At 36.2% G+C, this 19762-nt stretch overlaps 1 protein-coding gene across 2 annotated transcripts in view; it reads right to left on the reverse strand.

The window, feature by feature from the left end:
• The window catches only part of lrch2 (leucine-rich repeats and calponin homology (CH) domain containing 2), a 104864-nt gene that overhangs the window by 5151 nt on the left and 79951 nt on the right, over window positions 1–19762 (reverse strand). For both annotated transcript variants that reach the window (XM_077231224.1, XM_077231223.1), the window contains 5 exons: window positions 9222–9275; window positions 8235–8298; window positions 6497–6609; window positions 4449–4586; window positions 2029–2106 (listed from right to left, as the gene is read on the reverse strand). In XM_077231224.1, the coding sequence (XP_077087339.1) occupies window positions 2029–2106; window positions 4449–4586; window positions 6497–6609; window positions 8235–8298; window positions 9222–9275 (447 nt within the window). The remainder of the gene's footprint in view (window positions 1–2028; window positions 2107–4448; window positions 4587–6496; window positions 6610–8234; window positions 8299–9221; window positions 9276–19762) is intronic.

Here is a 19762-nt window from a genome sequence, read left to right on the forward strand (position 1 = left end):
TTAAGGTTTTATTGGTTTATAATACAGCAATCTTATTGGCGTAGACTTGAGGCATGAGCATGCACATTCCTTTATGTAGGTTATGAGTTTATGAATTATCTACTACGCTGTTTGGCCGTACTACAGAAATATTAAGCGATAACCATGGCGATTTCAGTAACGATCAATTGGATAATGTTTTGATGAATTTACATGAATAAAGTTAGATTAAGTTACTGTCAAAATGTATTTGGAGAGTGCTCATTTCGCATAGTTTCAAAGCAGCTTTACAAAGAGTCATATAAGCTTTAATATTAAGTAGTTTTAGGGCTGGGCGATATCACGAAATATGTTGCTGATATAAATGATACACTGCTTGATATTTAGCCTAGCTATATTATATTTAATAATTTACCCAGCAGATAAGTCAGTGTCACTTTTAGTGGCCAATGCGGATGACTGCATGAAATTACTGCCATTGCAAAGGAGAGATATTTATAGGCTAATATAGACAATATTTTCCGCATGTCATGAAGGGCTCCGTAATTTTATCATTCGTTTATGCTTCTTCATTTTCCATTAGGGTCAGTGAATAAACACAAACTCGGGATTTTACACAAATGATGATAATTCACTGTATTTCAGTAAGACATTGGATAAATCCGAAAGTGTCTTTCATTTTATTTTAAAGCAAAACAAGGGAGACAAATAAGACAATAATAGGCTACCAAATAGCCTACAAGCCCTGGCCATTGGGTTTTGTGCGTACAATGGGAATAAAAACCTTGCAGTGCTGAAATGTGGAGAAAAAAAATATATATATATATGTTTTAGTAAAACAGATGTTATGATGTCGATCTATAGCAAATATTATTATTTATGTGTTCAAGAGCATATTTAAGCAATACATGTTCATATCACTTCTCTGCTGGGTATTTTATTAATTTTATTTATTATAATTGCACAGATTAACAGCAGTGATGTTTTTATGGTTATGCAGCTAGCCTAGGCTAGGCCTATATGTGAGTGTTAATCATTTAAACAATTTTTATCCCGTACATACGCAGATTAAAACATGAACGCAATGCGGGGGTGGCTAAATAAATAATTGGATTTTTAATAGCCTACCTAATGTCACAGTCACAGAGTCGTTGTTAACAGGTTGACACTTATTAGAAAACAGAATCTTTAAAAACTATAACATAGGGCTTTACAGAACCAATATATAGGCCCTCATATATTATTATGGTAAACAACAAGGAAACAAGAGTTTGCCAAGCATAGGACAACAAATCTCGTTAAAAAAAAAAAAAAAAAAAAAAAATGTTGCCCTGCCCAAATGTTTTGCACCGCCCCATCGTCCAGACTGCACTCATGGGGTGCTATGAATTTTCTGTTTTCTGACACCAGTTTGGTGTCAAAATTATGCTACGCTGCTGTTGTCTAATGCTGGACTGTGTTAAAGATGGTTTCGTTTTGTATAAAATATTCTCATTGTCTGATACACATATGCTTATCTTTATTCTTATTGCTATTAACTATAATTACCCAATAATTTTTGAGATCCTATAGCTTTTCCTTACAAATGCATAGGCCTATTAATCTGAGATTATAGAATATGACGGATGAAATAACTACTGAAAAATGTGACCGCTCTTTATTTCACCATAACTGAATGTAATGTTCAAAAGTGACTCATGTGATCTGTTACCATCTCCCCTTTCTATTTTATAAAGAATGTTGATCAGATATTAATAAATATATAGGGTCACGGAATCTGACGGGTCAAATTCATAGAAGTGAAATTTCATGTGACATCTCTAAATCGGTCTAATATTTTAAAAACCGAAGCGGCACAAACAAACGAGACTATTTTGGGTGAATGTGGAGCAGGTCGCGGGGCTGGTGACATCAAGCACCAAACGTTGCACAAATGTAATGGAAAATTTTAATTTAAATACAGAAATGCATTGCCATTTTACATATTACATTTCAAATTGAATTTTGCTACCCATATGCTTCCATAGAAAACTGATCATGCAATCATACCTGTGTCACTCCAAGCTTTTTACAAGCATCCAAAAAATTCTCAACATTCCGCCGACACTTGGCCATACTCAGCTTTGGCTATTAAAGACACACAGACACAGACAAGGTCCTTTATAAAAACCTTCAGAGAGTAGAGCATCTAGCACTAGGGGTGTAACGATATTCAAACCGAACGGAAAAACCGCAATACAGAACCCACAATACAAATCACGATTCTCTCATGGCGTTCCGAACACGCCCCGCCCCCTGCTACCCCGGCTCATTGGACCTCATGTCTAATGTGTACACAACGAATTCAGTTTTGTAGCCTAACCACTAGTGGTCGACCGATATGGGTTTTTTGATGGCCGATGCCGATATCTTCGAGAGCAGTGTGGCGGATGGCCGATATAAAGCCGATATTTATATATATACACACACACACACACACACACACACACACACACATATATATATATATATATACACTCACTTTATATTTATATAAATCAATATTTAATAAATTTGATAAATTTAATACATATTTAAAAATCTTTACTAGATGCTAGATGGCAACTTCTTGAATCTGCAATTCTATTACAGAATGTTTCACAAATAAAGTAATTGTTTAAAAATATATGAATATGTGAATAAAAAGGAAGTAAACACTGTAACAGGGCACTCAGTAATCTGGTAATTAATCAGTAATCACTTATAATCATATTTTTTCAAATAAAGACTTTTTTTTACTTTGACTTTTGACAAGGTAACGCTTATTTTACATACAGCACACAGTGAAAACGACATGAATATGACACAGTGAGCCACTGGATATAGCACAGCATATTTTAAAAAGAAGGATTTAAAGTGTTTCGATCGCGTCTCCTGTGAAGCTGATCTTCTGTTCGCATTCACTCACTGCGCACGGACCGTCACTCGCAGGAACACATTTATGCAGGCTACAAACGCACACTTCACAAGATATCACAGCTGGATTCGATTAAATGTTTATTAGATATTCAGAGATTTGTTTAAATTATGTAGATGCGCATTTGCTGAATGTTGACGGTAAATGACAAAGAATTTTAGGCTGATTGTTTGCCTTTTCGGTTACAAATAATATAAAAGCAAACGTATTACTTTTTCGCATACCATTTACTTTCTTTGACCAGCTCTGTAGCCACCGGTTCTGTCTAACAAAATATTAGATCTGACTGACAGAGATCGTAAACTAATGAAGACGGAGAATGTGAGTGAGCGCTGTGTTCTCTTCTCAGGTGCTGGTGTTCTCAGCGCCGCCGGTCAAAATAAAAGTCCGTAGCGCCGTCAAAATAAAAGTCCCGCTACATCGGCCAATAATCGGCCGTGGCGATATATCGGTCGACCACTACTAACCACCATTAACACCATATAATAGCAAGCTCCGTGTTTTGTTACTTTCGATAATAAGCAAGGTGTAATCTTTCAAATTCTCGATCACGAAATTCAAACAATAAATGCCGTTTGGGCGCTCTTTGATGTGGCGTGACAGATCTCTGTACTAGACTCCTCATTTCAAGCAGTAGCGCGGAAAGCGACCTGAAGGTATGTTGAAAGATACAGTATACTTGCTGAAAGGCATCATAACTCGTGTAATCGCTCAATCAGTTTTTCAGCAGCGGAAAGACGTCAATAAAACAGCTTAGTTTGTCACATAGCATTATATTTACCTCAGCAGGCACGTCATCCAAATGAACTCTTGCACTAAATAAATGCACTATATTAGCCTATATTTTACTTAACCTGTTAATGATATCTTGATTATTTAATGTATGTTTCAAATATCTTTCATGAATATGACAACTGTGTAAATTATTATATTTTCAATAACAAATTAGAGTAAAACACAAGTTAATGCAAAAACCGCCTTATGTTGAGTTTACATGTTTTCATACAATGTGTTGGGTGTTGATTATTATATCTAAAAAATAAATAGCATCTGAATTTAGGCTAAAAGTCTAGGCTCTGTTGTTAACCTTATGTTAAAGTAATGTGCGGGCTCCTTATATAGTTTACAGCATTAGCAGATCTTTTTTTTTTAATCCTTGCAAAACGTTTAATTGTAATTGAATTATTTTAAAGACAAAGATACATTTTTTTCATTAAAGCACTGTTTAAAAAAACAAAAAAAGCAATTTTAGCTTTTAAAACCCCAACCCCACCGAATCGAGACGTCAAAACTGTGGGAAGAACGAACCGTCAGTTTTGTGTATCGTTACACCCCTATCTAGCACTAAACAGATCCAAACAACATCAAACAATTTAAGTGCTTTTTTTGAATGCTAAACAAAGGTTCAGAAAAAAATCTCATTTGAACCCAGAAATACTCTAAGACATTTCATTAATTATTATCAGAAAAGGAGATCCAAGAAAGTCTGAATGAAACATTCAGTGAGACTTACCACTGCAGGGGAGGGCACATGAATACTGGCCACAGAACGAGGACGAATGTGATTGGCCAGATGACATAAAACAACACCATCCATCAGCGCAGCACCCACATCATCTGGCAACAAAACCTTCAACCTAGACTCGAGGTTCTGCAAAAAAAAAATCATCATCATTTGATTCCAAATAAGTGACAGCTATATCATATGAATGAACCAAGAATCATCCACGTGCTAAATCTCCATGCTCTGTTCAGTCATTCCGGCTATCACATTCGCTCTTCACCACCAAGGACAGCACATAGCTGAAGAGATGGATGTTGGACATGACCGGAAATCATTAGCAAAGACAAGCAAGCATTTCACCGTGTGTGTGTATCATAGTGTGACTGTGGGCCTCGAGTCAGTTCACTAGTGTGATAGAGTAAGCCTCTGTTGTTGTACGTCACACGCATCACCCACATGACCAGTGTCGGCCAATAGTGAGCAATCATACTAAGTTAACTGACAAGAGGCCAACAGAGATGGAAATTAATAGTTGAAATAAGTCGTTATTTTTGTTTGTTTTTGCGCACAAAAAGTATTCTCGTCGCCTGATAAACTTAAGATTGAGCCACTGTAGTCACTTGGACTATTTTAACGATGTCTTTAATAAGTTTTCGAGGCCGGCAAGTTCAAACCCTCAATAAGCCTATGGACTAGTATGGAGGAGTGATCCAGCTCTCAGATTTCATCAAAAATATCTTAATTCGTGTTCTGAAGATGAACGAAGGTCTTACGGGGTTGGAACAACATGAGGGTGAGTAAATACTGACAGAATTTTCATTTTTGGGTGAACTATCCCCAGATTATATATGCAAGGTTTGTGAAATTAAATGTTTATTAGAAATTCAGAGATTTGTTTAAATTATGTAACATTAGATGCGCATTTGCTGAATGTTGACAGTAAACGATAAAGGATTTTAGCCTGATTGTTTGCCTTTTCTGTTACAAATAATATAAAAGCAACACTTTTTCGCAGACCATTTACTTTCTTTGTTTACCAGTTCTGTCTTACAAAGTATTAGATATGACTGACAGAGATCATAAACTAATGAAGACGGAGAATGTGAATGAGCGCTGTGTGATCAGGCGCTGCCGTTCTCATCTCAGGCGCTGGCGTTCTTGCCGTCAAAATAAAAGTCCCGCCCAACATGTTGGCCAATAAGAAAAACTTATCGGCCAATGCCGGTATTTTAAAAATGCCAAATATCGGCAGATATATCGGTCGATCATTAATTATCAATGTTGAAAAATGTTGAAAAAATTGTGTAAATTTTTTTTCCAGGATTCATTGATTAATAGAAAGTTAAAAAAAAAAAAAAAAAAAAAAAACCTTTTGTAATATTAAAATCTACTGTTCAAAAGCTTGGGGTCAGTAAGAAATTTTTTCATTGAGTAAGAGATTTTTTATTGAGAATTTTTTTTTTATCGAGTAAGGATGCATTAAATGGATCAAAAGTGAAAGTAAAGACATGTAGAATGTTATAATGATATATATTATTTATAATTAAACCCTATACAATAAGGGACCGAACTGCTCTAAATAGGCAGTGACTCAAATAGCGCTCTCCATGTGAAGCGCACATCAAAAAATGGTTTTACTCCATATATACACAGTGCTTCAACACTATCTTCATTCCTTTCCTCAGAAAGAATCCCTGTCTAATTACATGGTATGAATTACTGCCTGAAATAGAAATGTCCTTTTCTTACATCATGACCCAACAAGTACAGTTAACACTATTGATGAGAGCTCCACAGAGACAAGTAGAAACATAAAGCAGATATAGAAGACTGTCCAACGAAAGCAAGAAATCACTGTTATGACAAATGGATTTTAAAAACACTAACAATAAATTTAAAGAGAAATTTTACCAAAATAAACCTCTAGGCTAAAATGAAAAACAGAATATGTTTTGAGTGTTTCACTTGGCTTACCTAGAGATATGAATTTAGCATTTTTGATTATATTTTTTAACTTGGTAAAATATGCCAGAGGAATATTATGGTGGAATTCTGACCTGCCGTAGGACTCTGATCTGCTCCATCTCCTCCCTGAGGTGCTCCATCTTTCTCCTCATGGTAAAGCTTGGGTCTGTGGAGCTTAAGTCTTGGCGATTTCCACGGGAGAAGGCTGAGTAGTAAACATACAGTCATTATCATCATGTTTCTCTTCATTTAAGCTTTCCTTTAACAACTAACCTGTCTGATCTTTGAGTTTGGTAAATCTTTACATCTGCACACTGTGTAAACCTGGCCAATCAGTGTCTCCTGTCTGTTCATTAGCATAAGCTTATAACAGGGGAAGTTTAGAGGTCTCCCATGGCTGCCCTTCAAAGATCAAGTTTGTTCATGCACATCTGACTGATCAGTAATGACATTTACTGTTGAATAGCTCCATAATTCATATTTTTAGCAATTTGCTGTTTCAGCCCTGGTTTAAACAAATAAATCTGCATTAAGACACTTTGATGTGGAACAAAAAATATAAATGACCTCAGATATAGACTTTACTGTTTCAAATGGTTTTCAGCTGTTTGTGGTATTTTTGTTCAAGCCAGACTGGATGAAATTACATTACGCCATTAATGGCCATTAAAAGGCATAAACAACCACACTTCTCGATTTCTCCATATTTTTACAGTACTTGGTAAACCTATTTCTCATTGCTATAGTATGAGGCCTAATTTACATGAACAAAAAATATAGAGAAGCATTTTTTTATTTGTTTTGTTGATGTCTTTATGCTGTATTATGCAGATGATAAACATATCAAAGCAGGTAATTTATTGATTGTTCACATAGCAACGGTACCTCTATAGCAGCTATTTGTGGGTCTCAGAGCACAAGATATTAATATTTAAAAAATATGACTGACTCAAATAAAAAGGGAAGCTTTGAGACGGATAACAAGCGGTTTTGGTATTGTATGCTGCTCAATTGCCATTGTTTTCTGTGAGACAGGAAGCACAGGCCTTCCTTGTGCTTTCCACTGAATTGAAAAGTCATGAAAAAATATCTTTCCAAAGAAATGCTCTTCTTGACCTCTAAATTCCCATTAAACAAATGTATTTTCGAAATGAAAGAGATCGTAAAATTTGAGTGCAGTCTCTAAATAAGATATCTGTGGAAAAACCACTATTAATGTAGTAAAGAGCTTCAAAATATGATTTCAGAAAGTATGCTTGTTTGACTCAAGTGTAATTGCTAGAAACTGTTTTAAATAGGAAAATATAAAAAAATGTTTTGGTCTTACACATTGATACAACTTTCATTGCTTATTTGCGCTGAAAAGCTAACAAACATTAGCCATACCATCAACAAGATTAAAAACAAAAAGACAAATTATGAGAAAATAAAGGGGAAGGGGGCGATAAAGGGTCTATTTACACCTGGTTCCGTCATGCGATCGGATAGCTATCAGATCTGAAAAGACCATGCATAAATACCCCCTGAAACGCTTTCGAGACAAATCTAAATCTGATCTCTCAAACCACTTCAGGTGGTGGTTTGAGACTGTTCACATCCTGAAAGCTCAACAACACAGAGATAAATAATAATAATAAATAATAATAATGATAAGTAAACTGCAGGCATCTCTGTTGCATTCAGTGACGTGAACGCTGATGAACTTGCATATAGTGTGGGAATCGATGATCAGATTTATATTAGTTTTGCAGAGACACATTAATTCGCTGAACTATCTGATCAGTAAAAAAACACATTAAGTGACAAGTGTAAATAGGCCCAAAGATTTACCTGATCTTGGTTTCAGACCAAAGACAGTGAGTGTTGTGGTGAACTCATTAGACCGCATTCCCTCCTGTAATAACATAGACATTGTAATGCTGGAAAAAACTGCCATATAGAACAAGGCAAACACCCCTGAAACAATCCTGTATTATGAAATGGATTCGGTTTCTTCTGCCTGAGATGGTTGGTTTTACATGTTTTACACAGATGTTTCCTTCCTTCATGAAGTCAGACTGGGGTACAAAACCATGGTTTCCAAAGAATTTCCAATAAACTTTACTGATTACACAGACAAAAGAGCAGATTTGTAACTGATAAAATATTATGAAAAGCTGAGCGTAGCTGGAGAAATAAACATTAGCAGCGTTTACATTAATCCGATTGTAATTGGACTAGTAACACTGTCGGAATAAAAAAAATGGCTACATTCGATTAAAATTTCATTCGGATTGTAAGGAGTGGTGTAAACCTTTTCTAATCCGATCAAGAGTACATAAACACTTGATCGGATTGAAAACCGAAACTGGAAAGTACCGCGCATGTGGAATGATGTAGTGATGGCGTTTTTGGCGTAATGACGTACTATGACGTGTGGAACGAGCTGTTGTTGTTGAATGACTGTTGTGCCATTCTCAATTATCCTTCCACTCATCGTCTTTGAAGTGTAGCAGGACAACGTTCCACCAGTCCTATATATATATTTCCATATATATTTCTGTGATGGATGAAGAATTAAATATTTTCTTCAAAAAACTGGTTATACAATGCTTAAGGAAAATGGAAATTTGAGAATAATATTAGATTGGGATCACAACTATCTCAGGTGTCTAGGGCGTTAGGTGCATAGAGTGAATTTCAACATTTCCATTACTTTACCTAGCCCTAAATATCACAATTCCCTGATATTTTCAGGTTTTTCATGACTGTGGAAACCCAATAAAACAGTGACACTCAAGCAGAGACATGCATATAGTCACACACACAAAGTCTCACCTCACAATCATTGTCGTTGCCACTTGAGTTTCTTCGAGCACTTTGACACTTGTACTGAAATGGGAAACACAGGGAGGCAGAAGATCAGATCTGTTGCACATTTTATTCAGCTTTTAACATCAGAAATGCTGTAAATGGTCTAGTCTGAGATAAGGGATTTACTGCCCTAGATAAAGTGCCCACACTCACATTGACAGACTGTCTGATGCATGTTGTCCACAAAAAAAGTGCACATGCTAACTGATGTCACCACTTCCAAACTGAATGGCTGGAATGACATAGTCTGGACCAAAAGGTGCCAAATGACTTAAAACTACATATCAATGTACAGAAGTGTATAAACTGCTTTATTTTTTGCTTTATATTAAATAAACAGTACCTATTACTTTTGGACTGAAATAAATTCTGATTGCAAAACTGATACACTTTTTCCTACCATTTTTTGTAGTGTTTTCTGTTCAACCATTTGTGGAGACAGCAATTTATTAAATTAATTTATCCCTCACCAGTTTTATTATCATGGCATGATCCATTTCACATGAAAAAAGTGAAGTTGCTTCATCAGACAGACTCTTACACATTAGCACAATAATAATCGGTTTATGTTCATGTTCTTTGTCCAATTGCATCTTAAAAGTCAATTCTGGCCAAAAATGAACCTAGGGGTAAATAACACATGGGTACCGAGTCGACCGTTCTCTGGGATGTGTTTTCATGATAATCAAATCATAATCATAGTTTTAGTTTTACCACAGATTAATTTATAACGCTAGTATATAGGGCATAGAATAAGAAAAAATAAAAACCAACGTAGCACGGCGTTCGTGGTTCGTCTGGTCGAGACACCAGAAAAGTTTCAGGTCGATTCTGCTACTCGCACACACATAGTTTCTTTTCCTGATTTAACTTCTATGTGGAAACCTGGAAACCTGTCTGATCTAAACTGATTCCCTTATTGATTCACTCTCTCTTGACTTGGAAGGCTACTCATTATTCCTGCTCAACCATGAATTTTCTTTTTCTCTGAGTCACAAACATTCCTCACTGTTTAAAATCAATTAATTTCAGTTGAAAGTCAAAACAAATGGATGTGAATGTTTAACCGTTTTATTAAGCAAAGGCTTGATTCAGGAAAGCAATACAACTCTCTTTTTTGGAGAAGAGAGTAAGACGTCATATAATAGACAAAACACAAATAAAATTATCAGCCTGGCATCGTCTACACTTGTCAGCTCAAAGAGGAAGAGCAAATTCTCTAGACGATTCCCATAACAGTCCTGGAATTCATCCAGTGATGACATAAAATGAAGATAAACAAGATCTCAAGAACAGGGAAGACAATCTTTCCTCTGGGTCAAATCACATAGCTGCAGTGAAGTAATTGCCTCGTTAAAAATAGATCAACTAGCAATTACAGAAATGTTTCCGGGACAACCTGGATGTACTGTATGTGTTTGGATGATTGGTTGTGAACAGATGTGGGTCGAGGTGTGTACAGGAATTCTATTGTGTGGTGTAACCCTACCTTTCACCCTTCAAGTTAGGAGTCTTTAACTACTATGTACTTACATCAAAAAACAACCACAAATTGTTAGCTATAATGTACTTATGTTCATGTTGTATAAAGGGTATGTACTGACATAATTTTCCCGTTGGGACACGCTCCCTTCAGCCAGATTGAGTGGCAAAACATACTGCAACATACGGCAACTGTGAAAACGGGAGTAAAACAAATGATTATCTGCCTAAATTAAGGGGAGTGACAATGATCCTCACAACTTACCAAAGAAACAGTGGTCCATGGACATCGGGTTTCTTGAAAAGTTCCTGATTTTGACACCGGGGAAATACATAAAGCTAAGCCTGTGAACCCTTTATCTGCTAGACAACACTATAAATGCAATAAAGGTAGATCCAAATCCGTATGATAACTTATATTATTATTATATATCGTTATAGCACCCGGCCCTAAAACTTGTTAAGCATTATAGACATAACATTAAGCCTTTCTGTAAAGCTGTTTGGAAACCATGACTGTTTTGAAGCGCTATACAAATAAATTTGACTTGACGCTTGTTCTTACTTCAAGACTAGATTTGTTGGCGAATTTTAAGTGACGAGGACATAAAAGGATATTTGGGCATTCAATTTGTTTTGTAGAAAGTTATGAAGTTATCTGGATACCCGTCAGCTGTTACCGTCAGGCAGACAAGTTTAATCTGGATTCCAGTTGTTTTTATGAATTACAATGATCCCTTTGCTTCTCTTTTCTGTAAAAAGAGGTCTCTGATTTCTTGTTGAATCTACTTGTACAGTCAATCACACAGCTCTTTCCCATTATGTGCATACCCTCTATTGAAAAATACTTGCTGCTACTGAGGTGGGATTCGGGTAAGCCCGGGCATTAAAAAACTACTGTCAGGGTGTACTTAAGACACAGTGAAAAAAATAGCACTGAAAAGGCTTGGACAGGGCTATTTTTGAAGCTGATTGAGAGGGTCCCTTTTCACTGTTGCACTGTGGTGAGGGCACAGCTGTAAGTGCTACTAAGCGTGATGGTGAAGAATTAAGATGGATACGTTAAAGGTCCACTGAAGTGCCTTGGAATGCGCAGCTTTGTATGACGCGTTGATGTAATTTCCACTGAAAGAGGAAGCTGAGGTGGGACATATTGAATGGCCCCTCCCCCTTTTCAAATTGCTAATAGCGATTAGTTTACCTCACAGACCATAAGTCGTACTTCACAGCACCATGGCAGGGAATCAGAGTGTTGATGTTGGATTCAATAGTGGAAGTGTAAATAAATTCTAGCCATTTCATTCCTAAACAATGTACAGAAAACGGAATAAAACTTTAGCAACCGAAGACACATCTCCAACCAGTGGCATAATTTTGTTTTAAAAAGTGGGTGGGACAGTCTGGTGTGTGGGGTGTCGGGGGGGGGGGGGGGGGGGGGGGGGAGGCTGCTATACAATGCAAAGATATATATGTACAATAATTTTTTTTGGAAAAAATAACATTACGATGTCCAGTAATCGATTTTAAATAGTACATTGGCCTTAATTTGCCATTTAATGAGATCTACGAATATATATTGTTAGTGCCGAGAATTTTCACCTGAATAAATACATAAATCTGCAACTGTACTTTCATGGTCTAGTGGCAGAACTTTAGCAAAACGTGTCAGAGGTTCTGGGTTCTAATTCCGCACTCGTGTAGTTTTTTTTTCTCATCAAAACCGAATATTTTAATCAGTGGTTGTATATCAAGCAGGGACATGTTTGTGTGCATTTTGTTCTGTGATTTCACCAGAACGAATAGAGTCTCCGCAACGGTGATAGATTAAAGCGCTGAGTGAAGACGGCGATAGATTGAAGCGCCAAGGGAAGACTGTGCGCGAGCCACAAGAGAACACTGTTTCCATGCAACTGATCGGAGCGGCAAGGAGCTCAGCAGCTTGATTTAAAAAAAAAAAACACATTTCAGCGCTAGAATGCCTCTTATTTGACAAACGAACGAAATGAATGCCCTGCTAGTTAACTGGAAATGTGCATTAGGCACATCCGTGCCGTGAGTTATTTCAAAAAGTCGTGTGGAGAATATCGACCCTGGCAAAAACCCATATTGCTCTGCGACGTGTGAACGATGGTCGCTTTGGCCAGGTGGTATTTATCGCATAGGGGGCGGGACGCTTTAGATACTAGAGAGCATTAGATTAGACAGAAGATGTGATGAGAAGCTGAAGTCCGCAGTGACGTAATAAAAATCTGTGATCCTTTTTAGCGAAAGAGAGGTACTGTACGTCTTGAATGCTTATCTCCTAAATGCGAATTTGTCATTGGTTTGCAACACACCAGCCTATTCATAACCTTAAGACTAACATATAAAAGCTAAAAAACTAAAAATATTTTAGGGGGCTGTTACACTATAATTGATATTAGCAGTCAAATTATATTACAGTGTTTCCCATTCATTGGTTCACAATATCAACACTGCCCGCCACAAACAGATTTTCCAAAAGGCTTTGAAATTGAAGTTATATTGAAAGCCCATTTACCATTTAATATAAAGTGGAACCTAATGTTCTTTTTGTCATACCATTACAGTCTGTACATAGCAGTTGTAAGAAACCACTTTAAAAATAAAAGAGAGCATTAAACGCTAATGCAAATGTATCCATAACTCAAACAAAACAGATCCTCCAAGGACTCTCATTTGTTCTCTCAGTTACAGTAAGGGGAAATATTTTGTTATTGTGAAGTAATCTGGGCACAGACTGGGCTTGCCCTCTAATTCTGGTCTTTTGATACTTCCAAGGAAGCTGACTGAGTGCAAAACAATGCTTTACCACATGGCAGTGCATTTTTATCAACAAACAGTAAAGGGAAATTTCCTCACAGAAGAATAGGTATGGGGATGTGCGTTTCCATGTCTTGCAAAGAAACTACAAGACACCCATTTAAACCCATTTTCTTTCCTTGACATTTACCATTTCAATTTTCACATAACAAGTAATTAAAAATGAATAAATGATTAACTAGGTTTGAATAAATTATTACTGCGCCACGGTTCAAAGAGCAGGAAAAAGGACAGTGATGTATTTACTTGGATTTCATTCAAATTTGACTCAAAAGTGATAAGAACAGAGAAACAAAAGCCCTATTAGGATGGGATTAACTTTACAAGGGTAGATGGAGTAATGTAATTTTACCACAGGACGTCTGTAAGAGTAATGGCCAATTCGCACGGGATAAGAGATCTCAGTAAAACTAGCAGAAGTGAGGAATAGGAGATTTAATGTTAGAAATTCATCAAAGTTCATTTAGATTGCGAAAGCTTCAGAAAGATGTGAGATTCTGCTGGGTACCTGCTCATGTAAACATAAAAGGGAATGAGAGAGCAGATAAAATAGCAAAAAAATCAACAAGAACGAGCAATGTTATAAACTTTACATATGGTAAAGGAGAAGCTATGGCAATAATCAAAAAAGAAATGATGAAGAAATGACAGGATAGGTGGGACATGGATTATAGTGGAAGGAAATATTATAGTATACAGAAATCTATCAATACGCAGGGTGTGATCAGAAGAAACAGAAGGGAGGAGATAGTTTTAACCAGACGAATGTTTGGAGTGCAAAATTATGATGAGCAATTTTGCAAAAAAATGCCGAGCATATACTGTTACATTGTAAGAAATATAGGGAAGAGATGATTAAATTAAAACAAAAGATAAGTCAGGCAGGAAGAAAATGGAACCTTGAGGGTGTATTGGGAACAAGAGGAAAAGGGGTAGAGGATACACAGAATGAAGTTGTGGAATATATTATAAGATCTAGGGATATAAATATATATGTAATATTAAAATAGTTTAGAACACAACTGAATGCTTTTTAAGCGTCTCCATACTTGAAAAACCGCGGAAAACTACTTTAAAACAGGAAATGATGAAATATTTACGTACATATTTACACGGGATTAGTATTACCTGAGGTAATTTTTCCGGACCTTTTTACTGAAGGTAAAATTACTTTACCACACCTCTGCATGTTAAACTAGTCCCGTCCAAACAGGGCTAAAAGGTCCGGTAAAAAATGTACCTCAAGTAATGATAATCCCGTGCGAATAAACCAGCCATAAATATGCACATAAATATCCTGTCATTTCCACAGGTTTTCAAGTATGAACGCAAGCATTCAGTTGCCTTCTAGGCGGTGGGACAAGTCTGTGGCAAAACTCAATTGGTTTAGGGATACTATTCTGATCAAAAAGAAGGACAAAAGCACTTGTTAGAGGCACAAAACTTCTTATAGCTTTAGGTAAGAGCCTCTTCCTCAATCAGAATTTAATTAATCTAATTAATATATCGTTTGTCCAGGTGACGGTGATGCGTAAATAGTTATCCCTCCCACTTCTGGTAATTTCACTGAGATTTCTTATCCTGGCGAATTGTCCATTAATATTACAGACATTCAGTGGTAAAATTTCATTACTCCATCTACCCTTGTAAAACGAATCCCGTCCGAATAGGACTTCAAATAACACAGAAACAATTATATGTTTTCACATTTTTATTGAACACTCTAGGGCTTTTTTCACACTTGAAATAGTTAATCCTGGGTTATTCTAAATCCCGGGTAAATGGGATCCTGGGTTATCTTCCTTCACGTTTCACATTGCTCATTATTTACCTGGGGTTAAGAATTAATATTATATATTGCCGACAGTACTATCAAGTTAATCCTAAATAGACTTTTTAGACTATAAAGGTAAGAATGAAACGGTCTCTTTAATCCAATTTGTCGTGGTTTCGCTAACCATTTTACAGTTTTTCCCTCAAACGCTGAAACTACTGTTTATACAACATGTTGTGTTTCCGTGACTGTCCAATATGCTCTTGAATATGAGGCACACTATTGGTTGTCGTTAAAGGACAAGTTCTGTATTTTACACTTAAAGCCCTGTTTTAAGATCGTTTCTGATGAAATAGAACGTTTAAGATTGAAATTTGGACAAATGCTGCTGTCCCGAGAATTTTAGGTTTTTGTGTTAGCACCCCCCACCTACACAATGGTTTCATAAGGGCACTGGAAGAATCATTCATAAAACGCATTAAACTTAGTTTACAAAGACGTGAAACTCACCGAGTGGTCTGGGGTGTTCACTGATATGCTCACACAAAAATCGCTGCAAAAGATGCTTTCCAACAGGTGTTTTACAATTCGTTGTAAAACTGTGGAACTATTTTTCCAAACGCCTCACAACCGGACATTCTTCCGTTGAGAGCTTGAATAATAGTCACTCCAGCCCAGTTGGTGGCGATAATGCACCATTGCCAATGTCTGGATAGCGTAGCCTACGATACCACGACTGGAAGACTACAGAAAGAATACAAACAACCCCATTTCCGTTCCCGGCGGCGGAGTAATAACGTTACCGCACAGAACATCCAATACAAGTTAATAGTGTTGGGCGATATGCTCCATTTTCATATCGTCCTATCGTCAGCCTGTGAGATCGGCGATACACGATATTATCGTGAGGGGGCGGGGCTTACTTATTTGATTATTAACTTGATTATTTACTCTTTAATTTGCTTGTTTTATTACTTCATTTTATACGAGAATATTTTTCTATTTTGCTAACAAAGGTGGAGAGTTTATTACTAGGCTAGATCAGGTTATTTCCCGGTATAGTGAGGTAAAAAAGATCCTAATCATTTTTGTATCTGACTCGAGTATTTCAACATGTCAGAACGAAATTTACGGACACACATTATCCTCTCATGCCGTTACAGATTGACTGTACTTCTGCACGAGATGAAAACACGTTTTAATAATTTCTAAGGTCAAGAAAGAGACGGAGTTTTCGATATATGTCCTCCTACCAGTGCTCTCTCTGTCTGGATGCTCTTCACATATGCGCACTTCAATAAGCCCGAAGAACGCGGGTGTTAATGCCGGGAGAAATCAGAGTAAGGGGCAGAAATCTGGCTAAGTCGATCGGTTTATACTGAAACTTATGACTTGATTCCGATAAAGGAAAACAGGTTAATGCGTTTACATGACCACATGCATTGTCAGTTTATTCAGAATAATCGGGTTAAGAACGTGCCTGTAAACGCACTCATTAACAAAGTGAAAGTAGAAACGGACTGAGCTTTTGGCTGTCGCTGCATTAACGCCGCGTTCTCGCCGCGAGTCGACGATGGGATATAACTGTAGGCTATAGCGACTATCTAAATTTACTGGCTTAGTATTTCTCTTGTGGACCTATATGATGACAGTGAAAAAATTACAAGAATATTTCTTGTTAAACAAGTCTTTGAAGCTGCTTTTGATTTTCACAGATGGCAGAGTTGTGCTGTGTTTTTGAACTAAAGACTGGCCTATATAATTTTAGTGATATTATTATTATTAATATTTAGTAATTGTATTGTTTTAGTGTTATTAGTGTCTTTAAACTTTTTGTTAATGTGCTATGGAAACAAAATAGGCTACTGACGACGAACAAAATGATGCCGTTTTCATCTTGGATCTGTATAAGATATGCGAGCGTCTGTTAAAACAAGCACTCTTGACAATTTATGAATGGATCACCTTGCAATTCAATGTTGATGTGGGATGTAGGCCTAGTTTTTTATTCTGTTTTAAAAACATTTTCTTAGAGGAGTCCTCATACGCGTGTGTCGATGTTGTCGCAAGTGTTAGGCAAGTGATGTCGTTATGAATTTAGGCAAGGCAAATTAATTGTAGCTTTATAATAATAATAATAATAATAATTTAATATGTTCATGGTAAAACGAGCCAATATCGTATTGATATTGTCAAAGGCATCTGCCATCGGCGAAATCTCAGACTATCGTCGATACACGATACTATCGTCTATTGGCACAACCCTACAAGTCAATGGAGTTGGACAAAAACTACGATAAAACCTGTTCTTATTTCGCGGCGCCTCGATCAGCTTTCCAGAGTTGCGACGGCAGATATTTCTATATGCAGCGTGTATGGAAGTAAAATAATGACAAATGTTTTTGAAACAAAAAAAGCTTGTTGAATTGCACTACTTGAAAAAAATGCATTAACAATATGTATTGCATTAACCCTGCTTGCATTTTAATGCATTGTATTTTATGGCTTGCATTTTTATGGGCTGAAATTCAACATGGTTGTATATTTACGCTGTGAATATTTCAATTCAAAACATTTCACACACATTTTCATTATCAAAAATTCAATAATCCATATTCACCTTTCAGATTTCACTCCCAAAATATTAATTCTGTTTAAAAATACAATGCTTACATGTACAAAACTAACTGTAAAGACTTAAATGTAAACACAGCTTTTGTGTCTTTATCAGCTTTTCCATATATATACTGGCCCTCATAAAAACCACAAATCTTGCTCCATTTCTGTAAATCCATTTTTATGAATGAATGTCTCTCTGAATCTCTCACCCATTGCTCTAGTCTTTTTCGTCAACAGACGCTTGCACCACCTGCTGGTGAGGTCGACCAATAGCTATGGATTATCAATCGGCAATCTACTGACATTCCTGCAGTTCCAGGATGTCAAATGTTGAATTTTCTGTCGAATTTGAACCACTGAATTTGTGGAAGCGAATTTGTAAAGCGAAAATAAAATGGACCGAAAATTGCCTGTCGAATATTATAGGTTGTATTTATAAACAGAATGAATATTTTGGAAGTGAAATCTGAAAGGTGAATATGTTGAATTTTTAATAATGAAAATGTGTGAAATGTTTTGATTTGAAATATTCACAGCTTAAATATACAACCATGTTGAATTTCAGCCCATAAAAATCCAAGCCCTAAAAATGTATTGTATTAAAATGCAAGCAGGGTTAATGCAATGCATATTTTTTCAAGTAGTGCAATTCAACAAGCTTTTTTTCTTTCAAAAACATTTGTCATTATTTTACTTCCTTAAAGGATTAGTTCACTTTTAAAAAAACTTTTGCTGATAATTGAATCACCCCCAAATCATCCAAGATGTCCATGTCTTTCTTTCTTCAGTCAAAAGTTTTTGATGAAAACCTTCCAGGATTTTTCTTCATATAATGGACTTCAATGGGCCCCAAACGGTTCAAGGTCCAAATGACAGTTTCAGCTTGCTCTGTTCTGTGATGCGTGTTCGTGACGTCACGTAATACGCAATTACCTGGAAACGAACGCGCATCACAGAACAGAGCAAGGCGAGCATTTGTGCTTATAAAACTTAAACTTTTTTATTTATTTTTGAAATGACCGATCGTTTCACTAGATAAGACCCTTATACATCGTCTGGTGTCGTTTAAAGCCCTTTGAAGCTGCACTGAAACTGTCATTTGGACCTTGGACCGTTTGGTACCCAATGAAGTCCATTATATGAAGAAAAATCCTGGCATGTTTTCATCAAAAACCTTCATTTCTTTTCGACTGTAGAAAGAAAAACATGGATATTTTGGATGACATGGGGGTGAGTAAATTATCAGCAAAAGCTATTTTAAAAGTGAACTAATCCTTTAAGCATGCGTCACCGTCGATGATTCAATGCTGATAATACGGTGCCTGTTTAGGCCTATATATATATATATTTATATATATATATATATATATATAAGTATTTTCAACCTTATTTCTGTCTAAAAAACATTCAAATTATTGGATATAATATAGAATAATATACTTGGATAAAAGTTTAGATTTCAGATATAAACACTTATGTCTACAGTAGCGACAGAGTAGGCCTAAAAGTAACTAGACGCTATAAGTAACTAGACGCTCAAATAGCCTAAAGATTGTAGGCCTATATTATATTGTTACACCAGTAGGTGGCGACAAGTAACTGTTAAAAATGTATTTTCATTTAATCATTTATTCAAAAGAATAGCTCATTCCTCAAGTAGCCTAATGAAACAATTAAAGTCTTTATGAGTGTTTCAATAAATCATTCATTCAAACCTATTTTTTTAAATAATTAATTCAAATTAAATAGGCTCCAGCAATTATCATTTTGTCAGAACCAATGGTAACTT

Source organism: Siphateles boraxobius, unplaced genomic scaffold (assembly GCF_051911475.1).
Source record: "Siphateles boraxobius isolate OS27281-9 unplaced genomic scaffold, OSU_SipBor_1 16, whole genome shotgun sequence".
In the NCBI taxonomy this organism is placed as follows: Eukaryota; Metazoa; Chordata; class Actinopteri; order Cypriniformes; family Leuciscidae; genus Siphateles; species Siphateles boraxobius.